Genomic DNA, 17,276 nt, shown 5'->3' on the forward strand with positions numbered 1-17,276 from the left:
ATGCACTAGTAGGTAAGAAATAGAGCCACCATCCTAGCAAGGCTCACTGACCTTTATCACCAGGAGAAGACAGTTCTGCTCTTACATAATGGAGACAGAAAAGAATACTCAGTTGCCCAAATATGATGGTAACGGACAAGTACAACAACTATGGCCTGTGAAATGGTAGCAAGGATGGAGGCTACGCATGGCCCCAAAACATGGGCTCCAGCTATCTAAGTCTGATCTAATTATTGCCACTGTTGACTATCCGGCCTACCACCAAAAAACACCAGCAATGAGCTCCCAATACGGCTCCACCTCTTGAAGAGACCCATCAGCTCCTTAATGGAAAGTTTATTACAGTGGGACCTTCCATCTTGTGATTCCTCTTGATAGGAATTGACACATTTTCCAGTACGGATTTACCTTTCCTACTCATACAATCTTAGCCCAACAGTGCTTATGTGGTACTTGAGCCACTGGAATAGAATCCTGACAAACGTTACCTCAGACCCAGGTAATTGCTTGTATGGATGGAGGGCTGGCCGTATGCACATGACCATGTGGTCCACTGTTTCTGTCACATATTACACCTCCCAGAAGCTGCTCGTCTAATGGATGTGCAACAGCTTTTTGGATGCACGATAGAGGCATCAGCTTGGAGATGATGCCTTCTGATGATGGGCACCAGACTTCAGACAGAGTATATACTCTAAACCAAAGACCCTTATATGATGCCAATCCAATCAGTAAAATACATGGATCTGGGAAATGAGAAGTAGAAGTACAAGCACCACTGCCTAACATTATTCTCTCTGATGCGCCTGAGGAATTTTGTACTTCTTGTCCATGCTATTCGGGACTCTGCAGATTTACAGGTCTTTCTTTAAAAAACATTTTTATTGAGGCATATTTTACATAGTGTGTAATTCACATACTTCAAGTGTATAATTCAGTGATTTTTAGTAAGTTTACCAAGTTGTACAACCATCACAATAAATCAGTTTTAAAACATTTGTATCATTCCAGTAAGATCTTCATGCCCATTACATCTCCCTGCCCCAGGCAACCACGAATCTTCTCTCTTTCTCTATAAATTTGCCTTTTTGGACATTTCATATAAACAGAATCATATGATACATAGTCTCTTGTGGCTTGCTTCTTTCATTTAGTAAAAGTTTCTGACATTTGTCCACGTCACAGCATGTACAACCAGTTTGTTACTTTCCATTGTTGAATAACATTTTGTTGTACAGATACACCACAATCTGTCTATCCATTCACCAGTTGATGGACATTTGGGTTGTTTTTAACTTTTGGCTATTATGAATAATCTTGCAAAGAGCATAATGTGCAAGTCTTTGTGTGGATATTCGTTTTATTTACTTTCTCTTGAATAGATGCCCAGGAGCAGAATCACCCGATGATACGGTAAATTTATATTTAACTTTTTAAGAGGCTGCCAAACTGTTTTCCAAAGTGACTGCATTATTTTACATTCCTATCAGCAATGTATGAGGATTCTCATTTCTCCACCTCCTCTCCAACATTTGTTATTGTCTGTCTTTTTAAAAATGTTTTAGTCATTGTCTAATGAAAATGATAAGTGTCTTTTTCATGTATTTATAAGCAACTTTTCTATCTTTTTCAGTAAAATATCCATTAAAATATTTTGCCATTTTTAGATTGAGTTGTCTTCTTATTATTGAGTTGTAAGTGTTCTTTATATATTCTGGATACAAGTCCTTTATCAGATATGTGTTTTGCAAATATTTTGCAAGCCAGTCTGCTGTTTCTAATTAGTGTCTTTTGAAGTGCAAAGTTTTAAATTTTCACAAGATCAATTTATCACTTTTTTCTTTTTTAAGGTGCTTATAGTGTTATATCTAAGAAATCTTTGTCTATCCTAAGATCCAAATATTTCTACCTAGGTTTTCTTTTAAAAGTTTTATTGTTTAGTTTTTACATTTAACTCTATGATCCATATTGAATTAATATGGGGGGATGGTCTAATTTCATGTTTATGCATATGAATATCCAACTGTCCTAACACCATTTGTTTAAAAGGCTCTCCTTTCGCTAACAGATTGCCTTTTTTTGAAAATCAATTAACCATAAATGTAAGGATTTCTTTCTAGACTTTTAATTCTGTTCAGTTATCTATATATCTGTTCTTATGCCAATACCATATAATCTTTTTTTTTTTTTTTTTTTGCGGTATGCGGTAGGCCACTGTTGTGGCCTCTCCTGTTGCGGAGCACAGGCTCCAGACGCGCAGGCCCAGCGGCCATGGCTCACGGCCCCAGCCGCTCCGCGACATGTGGGATCTTCCCAGACCGGGGCATGAACCCGCGTCCCCTACATCGGCAGGCAGACTTTCAACCACTGCGCCACCAGGGAAGCCCCATATTACCTTGATAACTGTCGATTTATAGTGAGTTTTGAAATTGGAAAGTAAACATTCTCCAATTTTGTTCTTCTTTTCAAAAATAATTTTGACTATTCTGAATCTTTTGCATTTCCATATAAATTTTACAATCTGCTTATAAGTTTCTGATAAAGAAAAAAAAGAAGGTCTGCTGGACTTTTTAGATGGATTACATGAAATATATAGATAAATTTGGAGAGAGAACTGCCATCTTAACAATACTGAGTCTTCCAATCCAAGAACATGGGATCTCTAGGTCCTTGTTCATTTTTATTTCTTTTTAAAATTAAAAAAAATATATTGAGGTGAAGTTCACATAACATAAAATTAACCATTTTGAAGTGAACAATTCAGTGGTGTTTAGTACATCTAACAACTCTGCAAGCACCACCTCTATCTAGTTCCAAAACATTTTCATCACCCCCAAAGAAAATCATGTACCCAATTAAGCAGTTACACCCCATTCCCTCCCTATCTACCCTTGGAAACCACCAATCATTATTCTGTCTCTGTGGACTTATCTATTCTGGATATTTCATATAAATGAAATCATACAATATGTGACCTTTATGTCTGGCTTCTTCCATTTAGCATAATGTTTTTGAGGTTCACCTGCATTCTAACATGTATCAGTACTTCATTCCTTTTTATGGCTGGATAATATTCCATTTTACATACATGTATGTAAAATGGAATTATATATAATATATGTGGTATATATATTATCTATATAATGGAATCATATATACTATATATGTGATATATATATATCGCATGTAATTTTAGCTATTATGAATAATGTTACTATGAACATTTCTATGCAAGGATTTGAACATTTGTTTCCAATTTGGGGGGTACATACATAGGAGTGGAATTGCTGGATCATATAGCAATGCTATATTTAACTTTCTGAGGTAAAGTCCTTGTTTTTAAAGGGGGAACATGTCCACTAGGGGATGAGAATCCCATTAAGCTCTAAGTTATAGTTTCCACCTAGTCATTTAGAGCTCCTTGTGCCAGGAGACCAACAGGCAAGTGATGGAGCATTCTGGATAATTGCACCCTGATCATTAGGAGAAGTTAGGGATGTTGTTACACAATGGGGACAGGGAAGAATACATCTGCTACCTGGATAATCCACTGAGGTATCTCTTTGTATTCCTTCATGTATTTTGATGGTAATGGATAAGTGTAGCAGCCACGGCCTGAGAAAGTTGCCATGTCCCTCAAGATCACTGTACCAGGTAAGCCACCTGGACAGTAGAGTGATAATCAATAGTGAGGGGAATCTAGAATAGACAGTAGAAAGGGAAATGATGAGAATTACCTTGTCTTTGAAACCATTTGCTGTGGCAGAGATTATAGTCCATTCCACTAACTTTCCATAGGAAGAGGACAACTAGATTCCTGAGGAAGTTGTTTCTAGAATTTACTATATGAGGAAAAGTGAAGCCGAATGGTATAAAGGGTGAACTGTAGTGGATCCTGTGGTATGCCACCCAGATCACTCTTCAGGAATGAGGAATTTGTTCCCCCAGTTGCTAGGAGTATTGACAGCTGAAACCTTTCAACTGAAGAGAGCTTCCTGGCCTAAGTCATGCCTCCTTCCCAGAGGTAGCCTGCATCCAATTACTGGTTGGGACCATAAACACCCTGCTCCCTCAAGAACTCCCTGTAGGATCATCTAAGATTTTTGTGTGACTGCAACACTGTTCAATTCCTTCCTCTGCTGAATCCTACTTCCTTCAAGTATAGGTGTTGCTCCTTAAGGCATACCCCGTTACATTTATCCATTTAGGATGCAAATTTCCTTCTTAGTGTTTCAATATGAGCCCTAAGAGTCTATGCAATTTGAGTTGGGTCATTAAAAATGGAATATACCAGTCATGTGGAATAATGAGTCCATGGTACTCTGAACTGGTTAAACAATATTTAGAAGATTGGATTCTATTTGTGGCCTCATTTTTTTTTTTTTTTTTTTTTGCGCGGTACGCGGGCCTCTCACTGTTGTGGCCTCTCCCATTATGGAGCACAGGCTCCGGACGCACAGGCTCAGCGGCCATGGCTCCCGGGCCTAGCTGTTCCGAGGCATGTGGGATCTTCCCAGACCAGGGCACGAACCCGTGTCCCCCGCATCGGCAGGCAGACTCTCAACAACTGCGCCACCAGGGAAGCCCCTGTGGCCTCATATTTTAAGAGAAACACTAACAACATGGTTACATCCAGAGGAAAGCAACCAAGATAGAGAGTGTAAGAAAATGTACCTTGAAGTAGAGATATAGGGATTGAAACTTTGGAGAATTGTCTTAATCGCACAAAGGCTATCATTGAGAAGATGGAACAGAGGACAGAATAGGGACCAAAAGGTGGATTTTATAAGAAGGCAAATTTTGGCTTAAAAGAGGGCGGGATTTTCTAAAGGGTAATTTGTTATATGTCTTGGAAAGAAGTGAGCCAGCTCCTTAATACAGCTGGGTGATAACGAATCAGAGATGTTAGAGAGAATTTCTACAATAACCAGGGGATTGGAGTAAAGTCCCCTCCAACTCTTAAATCCCATAATTATACACTGTGATGAATTGCAAGCTTTTTTTAAAAAAATAAATTTATTTATTGGCTGTGTTTGGTCTTCCTTGCTGCGCGCGGGCTTTCTCTAGTTGGAGTGAGCTGGGGCTACTCTTCGTTGTGGTGCGTGGGCTTCTCATTGCAGTGGCCTCTCTTGTTGCAGAGCAAGGGCTCTAGGCATGCAGGCTTCAGTAGTTGCAGCACATGGGCTCAGTAGTTATGGCTTGCGGGCTCTAGAGCGCAGACTCAGTAGTTGTGGTGCATGGGCTTAGTTGCTCCGTGCATGTGGGATCTTCCCGGACCAGGAATCGAACCCATGTCCCCTGCATTGGCAGGAGGATTCTTAACCACTGCGCCACCAGGGAAGCCCGAACTGTAAGCTTTTCAAGTCTTTACTATGGAGTTTTATGGAGTCTGCTCAAACCATAATGCAAGACTCAATTATGTTTGTTTTTCTTAAAGGAAAAAACACCCTCGTCCACCTTAGTCAGTCTGAAGTGGTGCTACATGGAGTAGGAGACCTACATGCTATTCCCTCAGCTTTCCTCCTCAGCCCCTAATTGCTGTTGAATTAGTTTTTTTTCTTAAGACACATAGAAGCAACTAAGAGTTGTTTCTGAACAGTTTTGACTTTTATTAGTAAGCATATTTATAGGCTTTTAGGGCTCAGAAGATAATTCATATCCTTCTAGAATTATTTTAACTTGTCTCGTCATAGCTTAGGAATTCAGACTTATCACTTTTACTGATAAGAAAGTTGAGTTCCAGGAAGTCTGCCGATTTGACTCAGGGCCACTAAAAGGACTATATGCCAAGGCTGAAATCAGACCTCTTATATTCTGAATGACAGAGCTTTGTACACTTCCCCAAGTCATCCAAGTTCCAAGTCCTCCTGCCTTTCAGATCACTTTCACCATAGCTTATGGATTTATTTGTGTTTCCACAAAAAGATACGTCAAAGTTTTAATTCCCCAGAACCTGTAAAGGTGACCTTATTTGGAAATAGGGTCTTTGCTGATGTAATTGAGTTAAGATGGGGTTATATCAGATTAGGGTGGGACCTAATTCAGTGACTGATAAGAAGAGTGAAATTTGGACATGGGCACACAGGAGAGAACCCCATATGAAGATGGAAGCAGAGATTGGAGTCAGGCTGCCACAAGCTATGGAACACCAAAGATTGCTGGCAGCTACCAGAAACTAGGAAGAGGCAACAAAGGATCTTCCCTCATAGCCTTCGGAGAGAGCATGGCCTTGCCAACACCTTGGCTTTGGACTCCAGCTCCTGGAACTGTGAAAGAATAAACTTCTTTATTGTTGTTTTAAGCTACCCAGTTTTTAGTAATTTGTTACAGTAGCCCCAGGAAACTACTGCGCCAGATCCAATGCACTTGTCTTAGGAGGGAAGAGATGGAGAAAGAGAAAAGCATGTTTGGCTCAGATGTCATGAGGAACAAAGCTGGAAAGTCCTAAGGAATAGATGTGTTCTGCTGCTTTTTCCTGGCCAGGAGAGGAAGAGAGGCCCTGAGGTCACTTTAGCAAGCGAGCATCTGCCGTCAGTCTGGTGTTAGATCATGCCACACTTGTGTACTTGGCTGTGTGAACAGGGAAAGGGACTAGCCAATTGCCTAACAATCTGACTACAAATTCAGCCAAGTATCTTGGGCACATTTGGGGAATAAAAGACAAGAGAAAAATCAGTTTCAAGTGGGAGGCTGAACAGATTATGCCTAATAACTTGAGACTATTAGAGAATCAGCAAAGAGAAAGAAAGGTGGGCTGTGAACCAGATAGTTAGCATAGAAACAGCTGCTTGGGGGGAAATAATAATAATGATATCAATGATAATAATAATCTCTTACATTTGTTAGAGCTTTGTAGTTAATAAAGCACTTTTAATGTTAGCTATTCAGGGCTTCCCAGGTGGCACAGTGGTTGAGAGTCCGCCTGCCGATTTAGGGGACACGGGTTCGTGCCCCAGTTCGGGAAGATCTCACATGCCGCGGAGCGGCTGGGCCCGTGAGCCATGGCCGCTGAGCCTGCGCGTCCAGAGCCTGTGCTCCGCAACGGGAGAGGCCACAACAGTGAGAGGCCTGCGTACCACAAAATAAATAAATAAATAAATAAATAAAATATTAGCTATTTAATCTTTCAATGGCCTATGTAGAAGGCTAGGTCTTCAGGTCACCATTTTACTAATGAGGAGGTTGGAACTAATAGAGCTGAAATACTTGCCCAAAGTCGCTTGTCCCTGCTAGTCCTCCAGTATTTTTGATTCATTTCTGTCCATTATTTTTCCCGTAAGCTGGTCAGAGAAACCTTGGGTTCAGCCCAGCCCTCTCTCTGGGGCACATCCATCCTCAGTGGCCTATGGCCGTCTCTCCGCTCGTCCCAGTACCCAGCAGACTGCACAAAGCAGGGACTTGATGCACAGTGGTGGAGGCTGGGTGATTAATTGAGGTGAGGGTAGGTGGGGCGAGAGGCCCCAGGTCTTGTGCTTGGCACAGACTTCAGGTTCGGCCTCTGCCAGTGTGTGCTACGAAGCTGAGCTGCCTGGCATCACCCTCAACTGAGTCTCTGTGGCAGGAGGTAGTCATGGAAACTCACTCCTTTTCTAAGCTGATGAGGAGAGAATTAGGTAGAAAGGAGAAATCAAATTAATTGCCTGTCATCCGCTCTCTGCTCTCTGTGTGTTGATTCAAATTAAGTTTTTTCAGTTTTCTGATGTCAGCAGATACCATACGATCAGAGCACAGGCCTGGGAGTCAGGATCTCCAGGAGACAGCCAGTTTTTAGCGAATCCCTTAACCTGTCTCTCTGTTTAGTTCTGACCCAAGCATTCAGAAAAACAAATCTCTCTGCCTGACCTGCCTTGATTTCTGACCTAAACTCTCTGAACTGCCTTATTTTAATCATCTTTGACTCTACAGACACCCAACCAGCCATCCCTCCTCTTGTAGACAAAAGAGCAGAGAATTCGAATCGAATTCTGCGTTTGCTGAAATTGACTGCAGCTCAGAGAGAGGTAGTTAAGTTAGTCAGTGATAAATGTTCTGTGATGCGTGTTGCCCACCTGGAGGAAAGTGGAGGCAAAATCTTGAGATTTTCTGTGAGAGGTGTCACCACCAGCTCAGCTGCCACCTGAGCAGAGCCAGAGGATGTCTCCAAAGATGCGGCCCTTTCCTTTCCTGTGCTATCTGTAAGATCTTTTCTCTACAGCCAGTTGGAATTATTTGAAATTCCTTGCATGTTCCTTACTTGTTTGTTTCTTTAACTTCTCAGACGTTTTCTCTGCTGAGAACACTCTTCCTACTTTTTCATTATGTCTCAACCCTGGCAACACGTCTGCGAAGCCTTCTCAAGGCAGAATATGGGATTTCCAGACACCATGAATTCCCTTTATTATAGATGACAAGCAAGGCATCACTGTACACAGGAATTCTACCTCCCCAGTGGTCTACAGGCTTCTGAAAGCAAGGACTATGTCTTCCTTGATCATGTTCCCAGCACCAAGCATCATGCCGAACACATAGAAGGTAATCAATCTATTTATTGAATAAGGGACTGATTTAATAAATGAGTGATGAATGGAATTTTTTCAGGATGGTGTCTTAGAAGAAGAAAATATTTACTAAGGTCTAGAGTTGAAGGTTGATTGTACTCTGTTTGGATTTCGATGCTGTTTGCATTTCACCCAAGTAGAATGGACTGCTGTGAGGTGTCTTTGGGCTCCAGACCTGGTTTGCCCCAAGAACTCTGCTCTGCTTTATTCAGGCCAACATCTCTCCAGAGTCATACTGGCTCTGAAAGTAGAGAGCTCTGAGGTCAAGCGTACTGATTCATGTTGGGAATGTAGAGTTGGAAGAGATAGAATGCAGAATCCCAGGATGAAGAGGCTGAAGTGAGTGCTTGGGGGATGTGTTTGGGATTCCCCTAGGAGGCTCTTCCTGGATCAGAAGAAAATCCCGGGAAGGAGATGTTGTCTCCTAACAGATACTATCTAGGGAAAAAAGTGCCTCTCAGTTTAACGATGGAGATGACAATATGATTTTATCCATGTATCTGTATGGAGTTTATAGTTTTTATGGGCTTCTCAGGGAGTAGGGTAACGTAGAAAGACCACTGAACTAGGATTCAGAGGATTTGAATACTTGTGTGTCATTATCCAACCATGGGACAGCAATTCCTGGCCTCGCTTTCCTTTTCTGTAAATGAAGGAGAGGGTAGAACCAAATACTCCCTCGGGTCTGTTCCATGATTCTATAAATATAGGTTATGCATATCCCATGTGACTGGTTCAGAGGTTGAATATGGCAGGACAGTGAGAGTAATGCCTTGTGCTGGGTTCTCAGGAAAGTCTAAGGCGGAGGTAGGTGGGGCAGGGTGAGGCTCTCCCAGAGATCTTGCTCCATCTTTTTCTCCCCACCCCTTTGCCACTCTGGTGGGAGGCAGTGCACCATAGTGGTTAATTGCATGAGCTTGGGAATCAGGCAGGCACGCCCTTGAATCCCGGCTCTGCCACTTACTGACTGTGTGACCTGAGGCAAATTTCTTAACCTCCCTCTGTCTGTTTCCTCACCTACAAAATGATGTTTATCTTCCGAAAATCATCATAAGGGTTGATGACCTGATGTAAAGAAATGCAACAAAATATTTGCTATCAATTTTCCTCACAAATATATGAATACTGATGCTGTTTATATTTCTCTCTGTAAAACTCTGATTTTGACATGATATTCTGTGGTCTTTCACCCCACTCTCCCACCCATTTGCTGTTTATTTTGCTTGAAAAAACTTAGGAATCACGTACTTTGACTTCTTCTGATATTTAATTGTCTCGGTCCCTAGTTCTGCTTGTACCATAAACCTGTTGAGCTAGACGGCTCCAGGTACAAGAACTAGCGGGCAGACAGCATTGTTGTCAACGATAACATTTAAAAATATTGGCATTAAAAGCATTCAGGAGTAACATAACTGACTCACTGGGGAGGGGATATATATTTCCTCTTTATATACTTAAGGGTTAGAGGAATAAGAAGGGGCAAGGGACACCTCCGATTCCATGTAAAATTCCTGTGTATTTTGAGGTTTTAACAGCATTGCAGCAGGTATCTGTCACGCCTATGCCCTAACGGGTCTTAACAGTAAATTTATTGAAGCTCAGGATGATAACATTTCATAAATTATCTACAGATTGTATCTTGATTCTGTAATCAAGAAGAAATAGCTTCTGTAGGTGAAAAGGTAAATGTGAGGATATTCAAGTTTCTTATAAACGCAATTTTGAATGACATTTACACATTGTTTCTATTATACCTTTAATCTCAATTGTGAGAGGATGATGTTTAGCATCTGCATTAGGACTTTACAAAGACTGTCCATATGATGGCTTTGGACAGCTAGTCTGTCTCAGTTCTTGTGTCCTCTGGCAGTTTAGGTGGGTCCCTACCACCCTTAGACAAGTAACCTGCCAAATACAGGAGCAGGCAGTGGGCTCCTTGAGCGCAGGAGCTGTCTTATTCAATGTCTTTTATATCCAGAACCTGGGAGGTGAATGGCACCTTGTAGACACTTAATAGTTAATGGGTTTCAGGGTCTGAAAGTATTGGATCTCTGTTAAGCAGGAGATGGAGATGCCTGGGTAGGAAAACCTCACGGAGTTATGAAAACATATCTAAAGCACACTCTGAACCACAAGATCCAACAGTGATACTGTAGTGGGCATTGCCATTCCTTTGTCACTTAACATCCCCATCTTAAATTACTCTGGAACTGAGACTCTGAGAGTAAGGAAATGGCATCAAAGGGGCTTCTTAGCTAGAGCTAAAATACAGGGGGAGCAAGGTTTCAAAAGGAAGCCCAGGTCCCAGTGTGGGACCATGTTTCCCTCAGGGTGAGGAATTTCCCAAATCAAATGTAGCCAATCAGATTCTACAGAGAGGTGGAAGCATTGGCCTTGCTATTGTATTTCAGGATGCGACGAATGAAAGGAATGACCAAAGAGAGTGGGCCCACGAAAGTACAAGGTTGGCCTGACAGTTAATTAGAAGTTTGAAGGAAGTGAGACTGGCTGTCTGCAAGACGTTTACTGGCTGAGATTTCAAGGACCCTTGGCAAGTTGAGAATGATGAGATCTGTTCATTTTTCCTTCTCTATAATGAATCATGCCTCTGATGAAAATTGTGTTTGTGTGTGGAGTCGTGTTCTATCACCTTCTCGCCGAATTACTGTTTATCACTTGGGGGCCTCCGAACGACTTGAAGATTGTCAGAGTGAAGTCAGAGTTTAGCTGGGGAGGTAGAACTGTCTGTTCTGGAGGAAGCAGTTCGTTACACCTGCTACTCAGGGACATCTTGCCTTCGGGAATCTTCTTCCCGCCACATGCCAGCAGACATCGCACTGTGTTTTGAGCAGGCCCTGGCCAGTGGCCCGGTGGCCTGGCAGCTAAAGGTGGGCACAGGGAGTCTTCCCTCCTCCTTCAGCAAGACAGGATCTTGAGGAAGGCTTTTCGGAACTCGATGTTGAAGGTGGTATAGATCACAGGGTTCAGGGCGCTGTTCACGTAGCCCAGCCACGTGGTGGCACTGTAGAGCTCTGGGGACACGTGGCATGCTTGGCAGTGGGTATTGAGAATGTGGGTCAAGAAGAAGGGCAGCCAGCAGACAATGAAGGTCCCTAGGTTGCAAAGGAAGAGAAAAACTGGGTCAGGGGTTTGTTTACTCCCTTTGTTGTAATGTGGAAATGAGTCACAGTTGTCTACTTTACGGCAGCTACTACGCTGGAAGTTTCACATACCCTTTTAATTTTTACACCAACCCTATGAAGCAGGTGTGATTAGTCACTTTTTTTTTTTTTTAGGTGAGAAAACTAGATGCTAACATCTTTGATTCATCCCAAGCCTTTGCTCCTAAATCAGTTTTCTGGTTTGATCTTTAGATAGTCCTTCGCTAGTCTTTTCTACTTCTCAATTCAATTCAAATATTTATTTTATGTCTATCCATGCAAGACATGTTCCTAGGTACTGATAGGAAAAAAGACCTTAAAGATGCAATTCATATAGTTAAGGTTGTTGAGGGGATTAACATAGAGGTTCCCTGGACATGAGAAGTCCCTAAGACATGAGTAGTTTGGGGCTTGTCCGTGACAGTGAACAGTATATGTTCACCGTCACTAACTCTGTATGGTACCGCAACTTATCAATTTTTAATTTCTTTATTTAAATAAATTTATATTTTTCTACTATAAAAACCAGCCCTGATTTTATACAGTATGGAAAACTGGGTAAATATGCGAAAGTAGAAAGAAGTGAAATAATCACCCACCACACAAAGACAATCAATCACTTTTGACATCTGAGTGAATTAATTTTCAGTCTTTTTTTCTCTGTATTTAAAATAATCTAGATGTTATAATACCATATGACAGTAGTCTTTTGGCATCCTCACATTTTTCACTTAATATTTTAAAATAGGTAAGCAGGTAGGAAATATCCAGTATGTGCTAGATGCTTTTAATGAATCATTATCTTACTTATTATTTGATTTATCCATTATAATTCCAAGTGATAGACACGAAACACAACTCAGTTATGTGACTTGTTCGGTTTCATAAATTTCAGTCTAGGTGTTTTGAATTTCCACCAGAGTTAAGATTTATTCACAAACTCTTTTCATTTACATTATAAACATTTATAAATATTACAGTCGTTGGATGTCCAATTTCTGTTAAATATGGTTACCTTAGTATCCTCCACCAGCTCCATTGAACTCAACCTAACCCAACGTAATCCAACCCATCCCAACTTAACCTGACTCACCAAGCACCATGACCAGCATCTGGGTTGCCTTCTTCTCCCGCAGCGGCACTCCCCGAGGTTGCAGGGGGCCCAGCTTCAGGGATGTCGACAGCCTGCCATTACTGAGTTTTCGAACCTCTAAGCTGAGCTTAGGTGCCATGGTGGGGCTGAGGGAGTTCCGAGTCCTCCCCTCCCTTTTCAACTCTCCTTCCCCTTCTTGGAAGCCTGGCCTTCCCAAGACAGTATCTTGGCAGATGCTGTAGTAGCGCTTCAGCTCCATGTGTGTCTGACCAGGGGAGAGGGGCTGTAGGTGTAACAAGAGAGGGTCCTGACATTTCTGGGGATATTGTTTATCTTCTGAATGTTCCTGAAAGGGAAACAGAATGCAGTGAAGGAAGAAGGAGCCATCATTGTGTGAAACCTACAGAGGGTGCATCTGAGAGTGGTGGGCTCATGGGAAGTTAAGGTAAACAAAATCTGCTTCCGCCTTTACAACTCAAAAGCACCTACCACATAAAGAACATTTGAGAATCACAATAATCCCTTGAGGAGGGCAGAATAGAATTATAGCCTGGCCTTTTTAAGGTAGAATGACCTGGATACACAGAGGAAAATGTTAAATGGCTCCAGTGAGATGTAAGCAGAAAAATCTGGAAAGTGGGAAACGATAAGACAAATGACTCAGTTTCTTCAACAAATAAATTGTAGTGACAACACCACCACCACTTACCAGGTATGGGTCTTATTTGAATTTTGATTCAAATAAACCAACTATAAAAAATCTGCAAGACAATTGGGGAAATTTGAACATTGACTGGATATTTAATGATAGTAGGGAATTATTATTAAATTTTTTAGTGTGATGTGGTATTGTGGTTATGTGTTTTAGAAAAGAGCCCATATCCTTTAGAGAGTCTTAGAGAAATATGTTTGGCTGAAATGTTGTTATGTTTGAAATTTGCTTCATAACAATCCAGTGGGGGTGTGTGAATGTAGGTGGGAGTGTAGTTGAAAGAAGACGGGGCCGTGAGTTGATAACTGCCGGAGCTGGCTGATGACTACTGAAGGCTTAGTTATATTTGTCTTTCTACTTTTTTAGTTTTGAAATTTTCAATAATAAAAAGTTTTAAAAACCCAGGATTTTCATCTCAGCTTCCTACTTAGTTGATGCATCCTGGGCAAGTTAATTAAATGTCTCTGAGCCTCATTTGTAAAACAGAAAATAAATGAAAAGAAATAGGTTTGGGATGAACAGACTCTGAGAGTAGGAAACTGAAGATATGTGAAAGTTTCTGGTATTTTGGGAGGACGTGTGTGTGCCAACGTCTGAACTTCTTTCCATGTTTGAAAAGTCAGATGCTGTGTCAATCTTGAGTAGAAGGCAGGACTCCCCAGCACCCTTACCAAAGCCATAAAAGCCAGATATTCACTTTCCCCGACCTCCCCACTGGGCAGCTAGAACTCTGGTACCTGAACCAAGCCCAGCCAATTGGAGATTCGCACCTACAACCTTGAATTAGAGCTCATGAAGCAGGGAGACTTCAGAATTCATCTAGCGGTGGTGACAGTCAATGTTCAGTGTCCCAGGTATTTGAACCAGATTCTTCCTTAGGCATGAACAGCATCTTCTGAAGCTGTTCTTCAGCCTTCTCGTTGAGTCTGAGCTACTTGATATCCTTCCAGTAAATTCCTTTTTTATGTAAGTTAGTCAGCGTCAACAACCAAGAACTTTCACTAGTCTCTCCTTAGTTCAAGGAATCATAGTTTTCTAGACACACAGGGCTGGTACACTGTACAAACTTAGAAACATTGTTGGATAAATGAATGAATGTAAGTGGGCTTCAAGATTATTTAGTGTTTTAAAAACTGTGCTTCACAGAGGTGTTTGTAGGAATTCTATCATAACATAGTTTTTTTTAAATTTGGTTTTCATTTTGATGGAATTTTCTAATAATTAATGTAAGTATACCATGTTTTACCTGAATGACCATTTGTAACCAAGATTATATTTTATGATTGAGCTGGCATCTAGTGATCTTCTAAAAGATGCATTATTTCTGAAACTAAAGGACTAGGGACAAATTTTTGAGAGTGCTTATGAAATCTCGGATTTGGGACTTCCCTGGTGGCGCAGAACTTAAGAATTCACCTGCCAATGCAGGGGACATGGGTTTGATCCCTAGTCCGGGAAGAACCCATTTGCCGCGGAGCAACTAAGCCCGTGCGCCACAACTACTGAGCCTGCACTCTAGGACCCGCGTGCCGCAACTACTGAGCCTGCGTGCTGCAACGACTGAAGCCTGTGCGTTGAGGGCCCATGCTCCACAACAAGAGAAGCCACTGCAATGAGAAGCCCATGCACCACAGCGAAGAGTAGGCCCCGCTCGCTGCAGCTAGAGAAAGCCCACACAGCAACGAAGACCCAGCACAGCCAAAAAAAAATTTATGAAATCTCCTATTTGAGAACACTGATCTAGTACAGCTTGTCTCCATTTCACAGATTTGGAAATTCAGTCATGTAGAAGGAAAGTGATTCTTCCAAGATTCTATATTGATGAGTGTACTTTTCAGCTCTCTCTGCAAACTTTTATCACCAGCTCCATGACTGACATGAAGAAACATTGGATTGCGTTGGATCTGCCTGGCAGAGCCCTCAATTCCCAGATGGCAGGACAGAACCTAATTCTCCACACTCCAGGCAACGCTAGCTTCTTGACTCTTCCATCTCTCCTCCGTAGTCAACGCTTTTCCTTCTTTTGGCCTTGGAGCCTTCTTGGACTTTAAATCTCTTATCTATTAAAAAAAATCATTTACAGCAAGAGTCTGTAACAGCTACATCCGGCCCGTGTAAAAGTGGTTAATTAACTATACGGAGATTAGACAAAGCTTAGACATTCCTCGTTATGGGTTTTTGAAGCTTCATTCCTAATATTTACTTGGCTGTGGAGCTCAGGGAGAGGAATACTGGTCTTTTATCTAACAACTTCAGGCTCCATGCAGCACTTGGCTTTCTTGGGGCTGGTTTGAATTGGAAGGATAAGAATCAGGGTGACTATGAAATTGTCTCGTTTTTCCCCATATTTAATGGCAAATACGGCACCTGAAGGTTTCCCATTAGTGTCCCTTTTCGGCGTTTCTTGGATCTGCCCATGTCTGTTTCAGCAATGCCCTGTTTCCTCTAATGCAGGTTGTTCTGGATGGTATCTTCACAACACATCCAAGAGTCATTGGCTCTGGTCATTGGGATCTACCTCAACAGTCCTATGCTTTTGGAATATTATTTGATAATGCCTATTCTGAAGCTCAAACCAGGCAGAGTCTCAGATCTGTTATTTATTATAGATGCAAGTGTGAGCTTGGCGCTAAATTTGATTTTGGGGTGGAAGCGGAATTAAGTCAAGCCAATGTCTTGAGAAAGGGTCTCTTATTCTTTTCCTACAGTCAAAGGCATGGCTTACTCACCATTTTTCCCCATGGCATCTGATGGAAATCTGGCCCTTATTGAAAAACTGTCACATAGGGTGCAACCGTAGCCAGGAAGACTAGGGTGGGTTGAAGGAGAAACAGTTGTGGGTTAAGCTCTATATAGTTGGACCATATAGGTGACAATGCTTTGAATACAGTGTGTTCATATCCTCCATCTTGGGTCCTGACCTCCTATTTCACAGGGGCCAATATTTTTGCTCTACGCAGTCTTAGGACTTTGAGTTTGAGGTTCTGATTCTCATTCAAGTCATTATAGGTTGATCTAGACATCCAATGTGTACCTTCCTTCAACATCAAACTCAATTCTTACTCTATGAAGCCTTTCCGGAGCATACTGACCTTTATCTTTTTATAACCTCTTCAGCATTTAATATTTAGATGCTTAGTTGTCTTCATCTCACATTTGGCAAACGTCCCAGTCAGTGTTGGGCTGCTCGTTAATTTTGGGTGGAGGTGTGTTTTATCGGCTTGTCTAAGATTCTAAGCTACATGAAGGCAGAGGCTGTATAATATTCCTGCCGTCTCTTCCCTAGAAGATTGCAAGTGATTGGTATTCATCCATTCATGCTTCAAGTACACCTTGAAGCATGTGCCAGACACTGGAATGAGCAGAATTCACAGCCCAAGCAATCAGAAGATTTCAGTGACCTTCCTTTTCAGAGCCTTGAAAGACCTAGTAAAATGTGTCATCAGCATCTCCCATTCCCTCAGCTGGTTAGTGCCTCAACACAGAGGCAGATCTAGAAAGGACAAGAAGTTTCAGTGGACCCCCCCAGTGATTCCTGATGTAATGATCTGGCCAAAAAGTCATTCCTGGAAACCCGGCATCAGCGAATGGTAAAGCTACCACACTAAAACTTCATACCTGTGTGACATCTGAACAGCTGGCCATTTAGGGACAATGAAAGACTTTGAAGGGGAGCAGAAGAAGCCCAGAAGCTATCCTATCATCTTGCTAAGTCAAGTGTGCTCTAGGGAAGACTATCAGTGCACTTTTGAGATTGGATTTCCTACCTTTAA

At 41.8% G+C, this 17,276-nt stretch overlaps 1 protein-coding gene across 2 annotated transcripts in view; it reads right to left on the reverse strand.

Moving 5' to 3' along the window:
* Positions 1-11,453: 11,453 nt before the first annotated feature.
* The window catches only part of DRD3 (dopamine receptor D3), a 36,386-nt gene continuing 30,563 nt past the window's right edge, over positions 11,454-17,276 (reverse strand). Inside the window, exons 5-7 of one of the 2 annotated variants that reach the window (XM_027105211.1) lie at positions 12,939-13,074; positions 12,792-12,839; positions 11,454-11,650 (exon numbers count right to left, since the gene is read on the reverse strand). In XM_027105211.1, the coding sequence (XP_026961012.1) occupies positions 11,454-11,650; positions 12,792-12,839; positions 12,939-13,074 (381 nt within the window). Of the gene's footprint in view, positions 11,651-12,791; positions 13,075-17,276 lie in introns of both variants that reach the window. The other variant, XM_027105123.1, reaches the window with a different exon arrangement.

The sequence above is a fragment of the Aethalodelphis obliquidens genome, unplaced genomic scaffold, assembly GCF_003676395.1.
Source record: "Aethalodelphis obliquidens isolate GAN/ISIS:26980383/991018 unplaced genomic scaffold, ASM367639v1 scaffold1, whole genome shotgun sequence".
Lineage (NCBI taxonomy): Eukaryota > Metazoa > Chordata > Mammalia > Artiodactyla > Delphinidae > Aethalodelphis > Aethalodelphis obliquidens.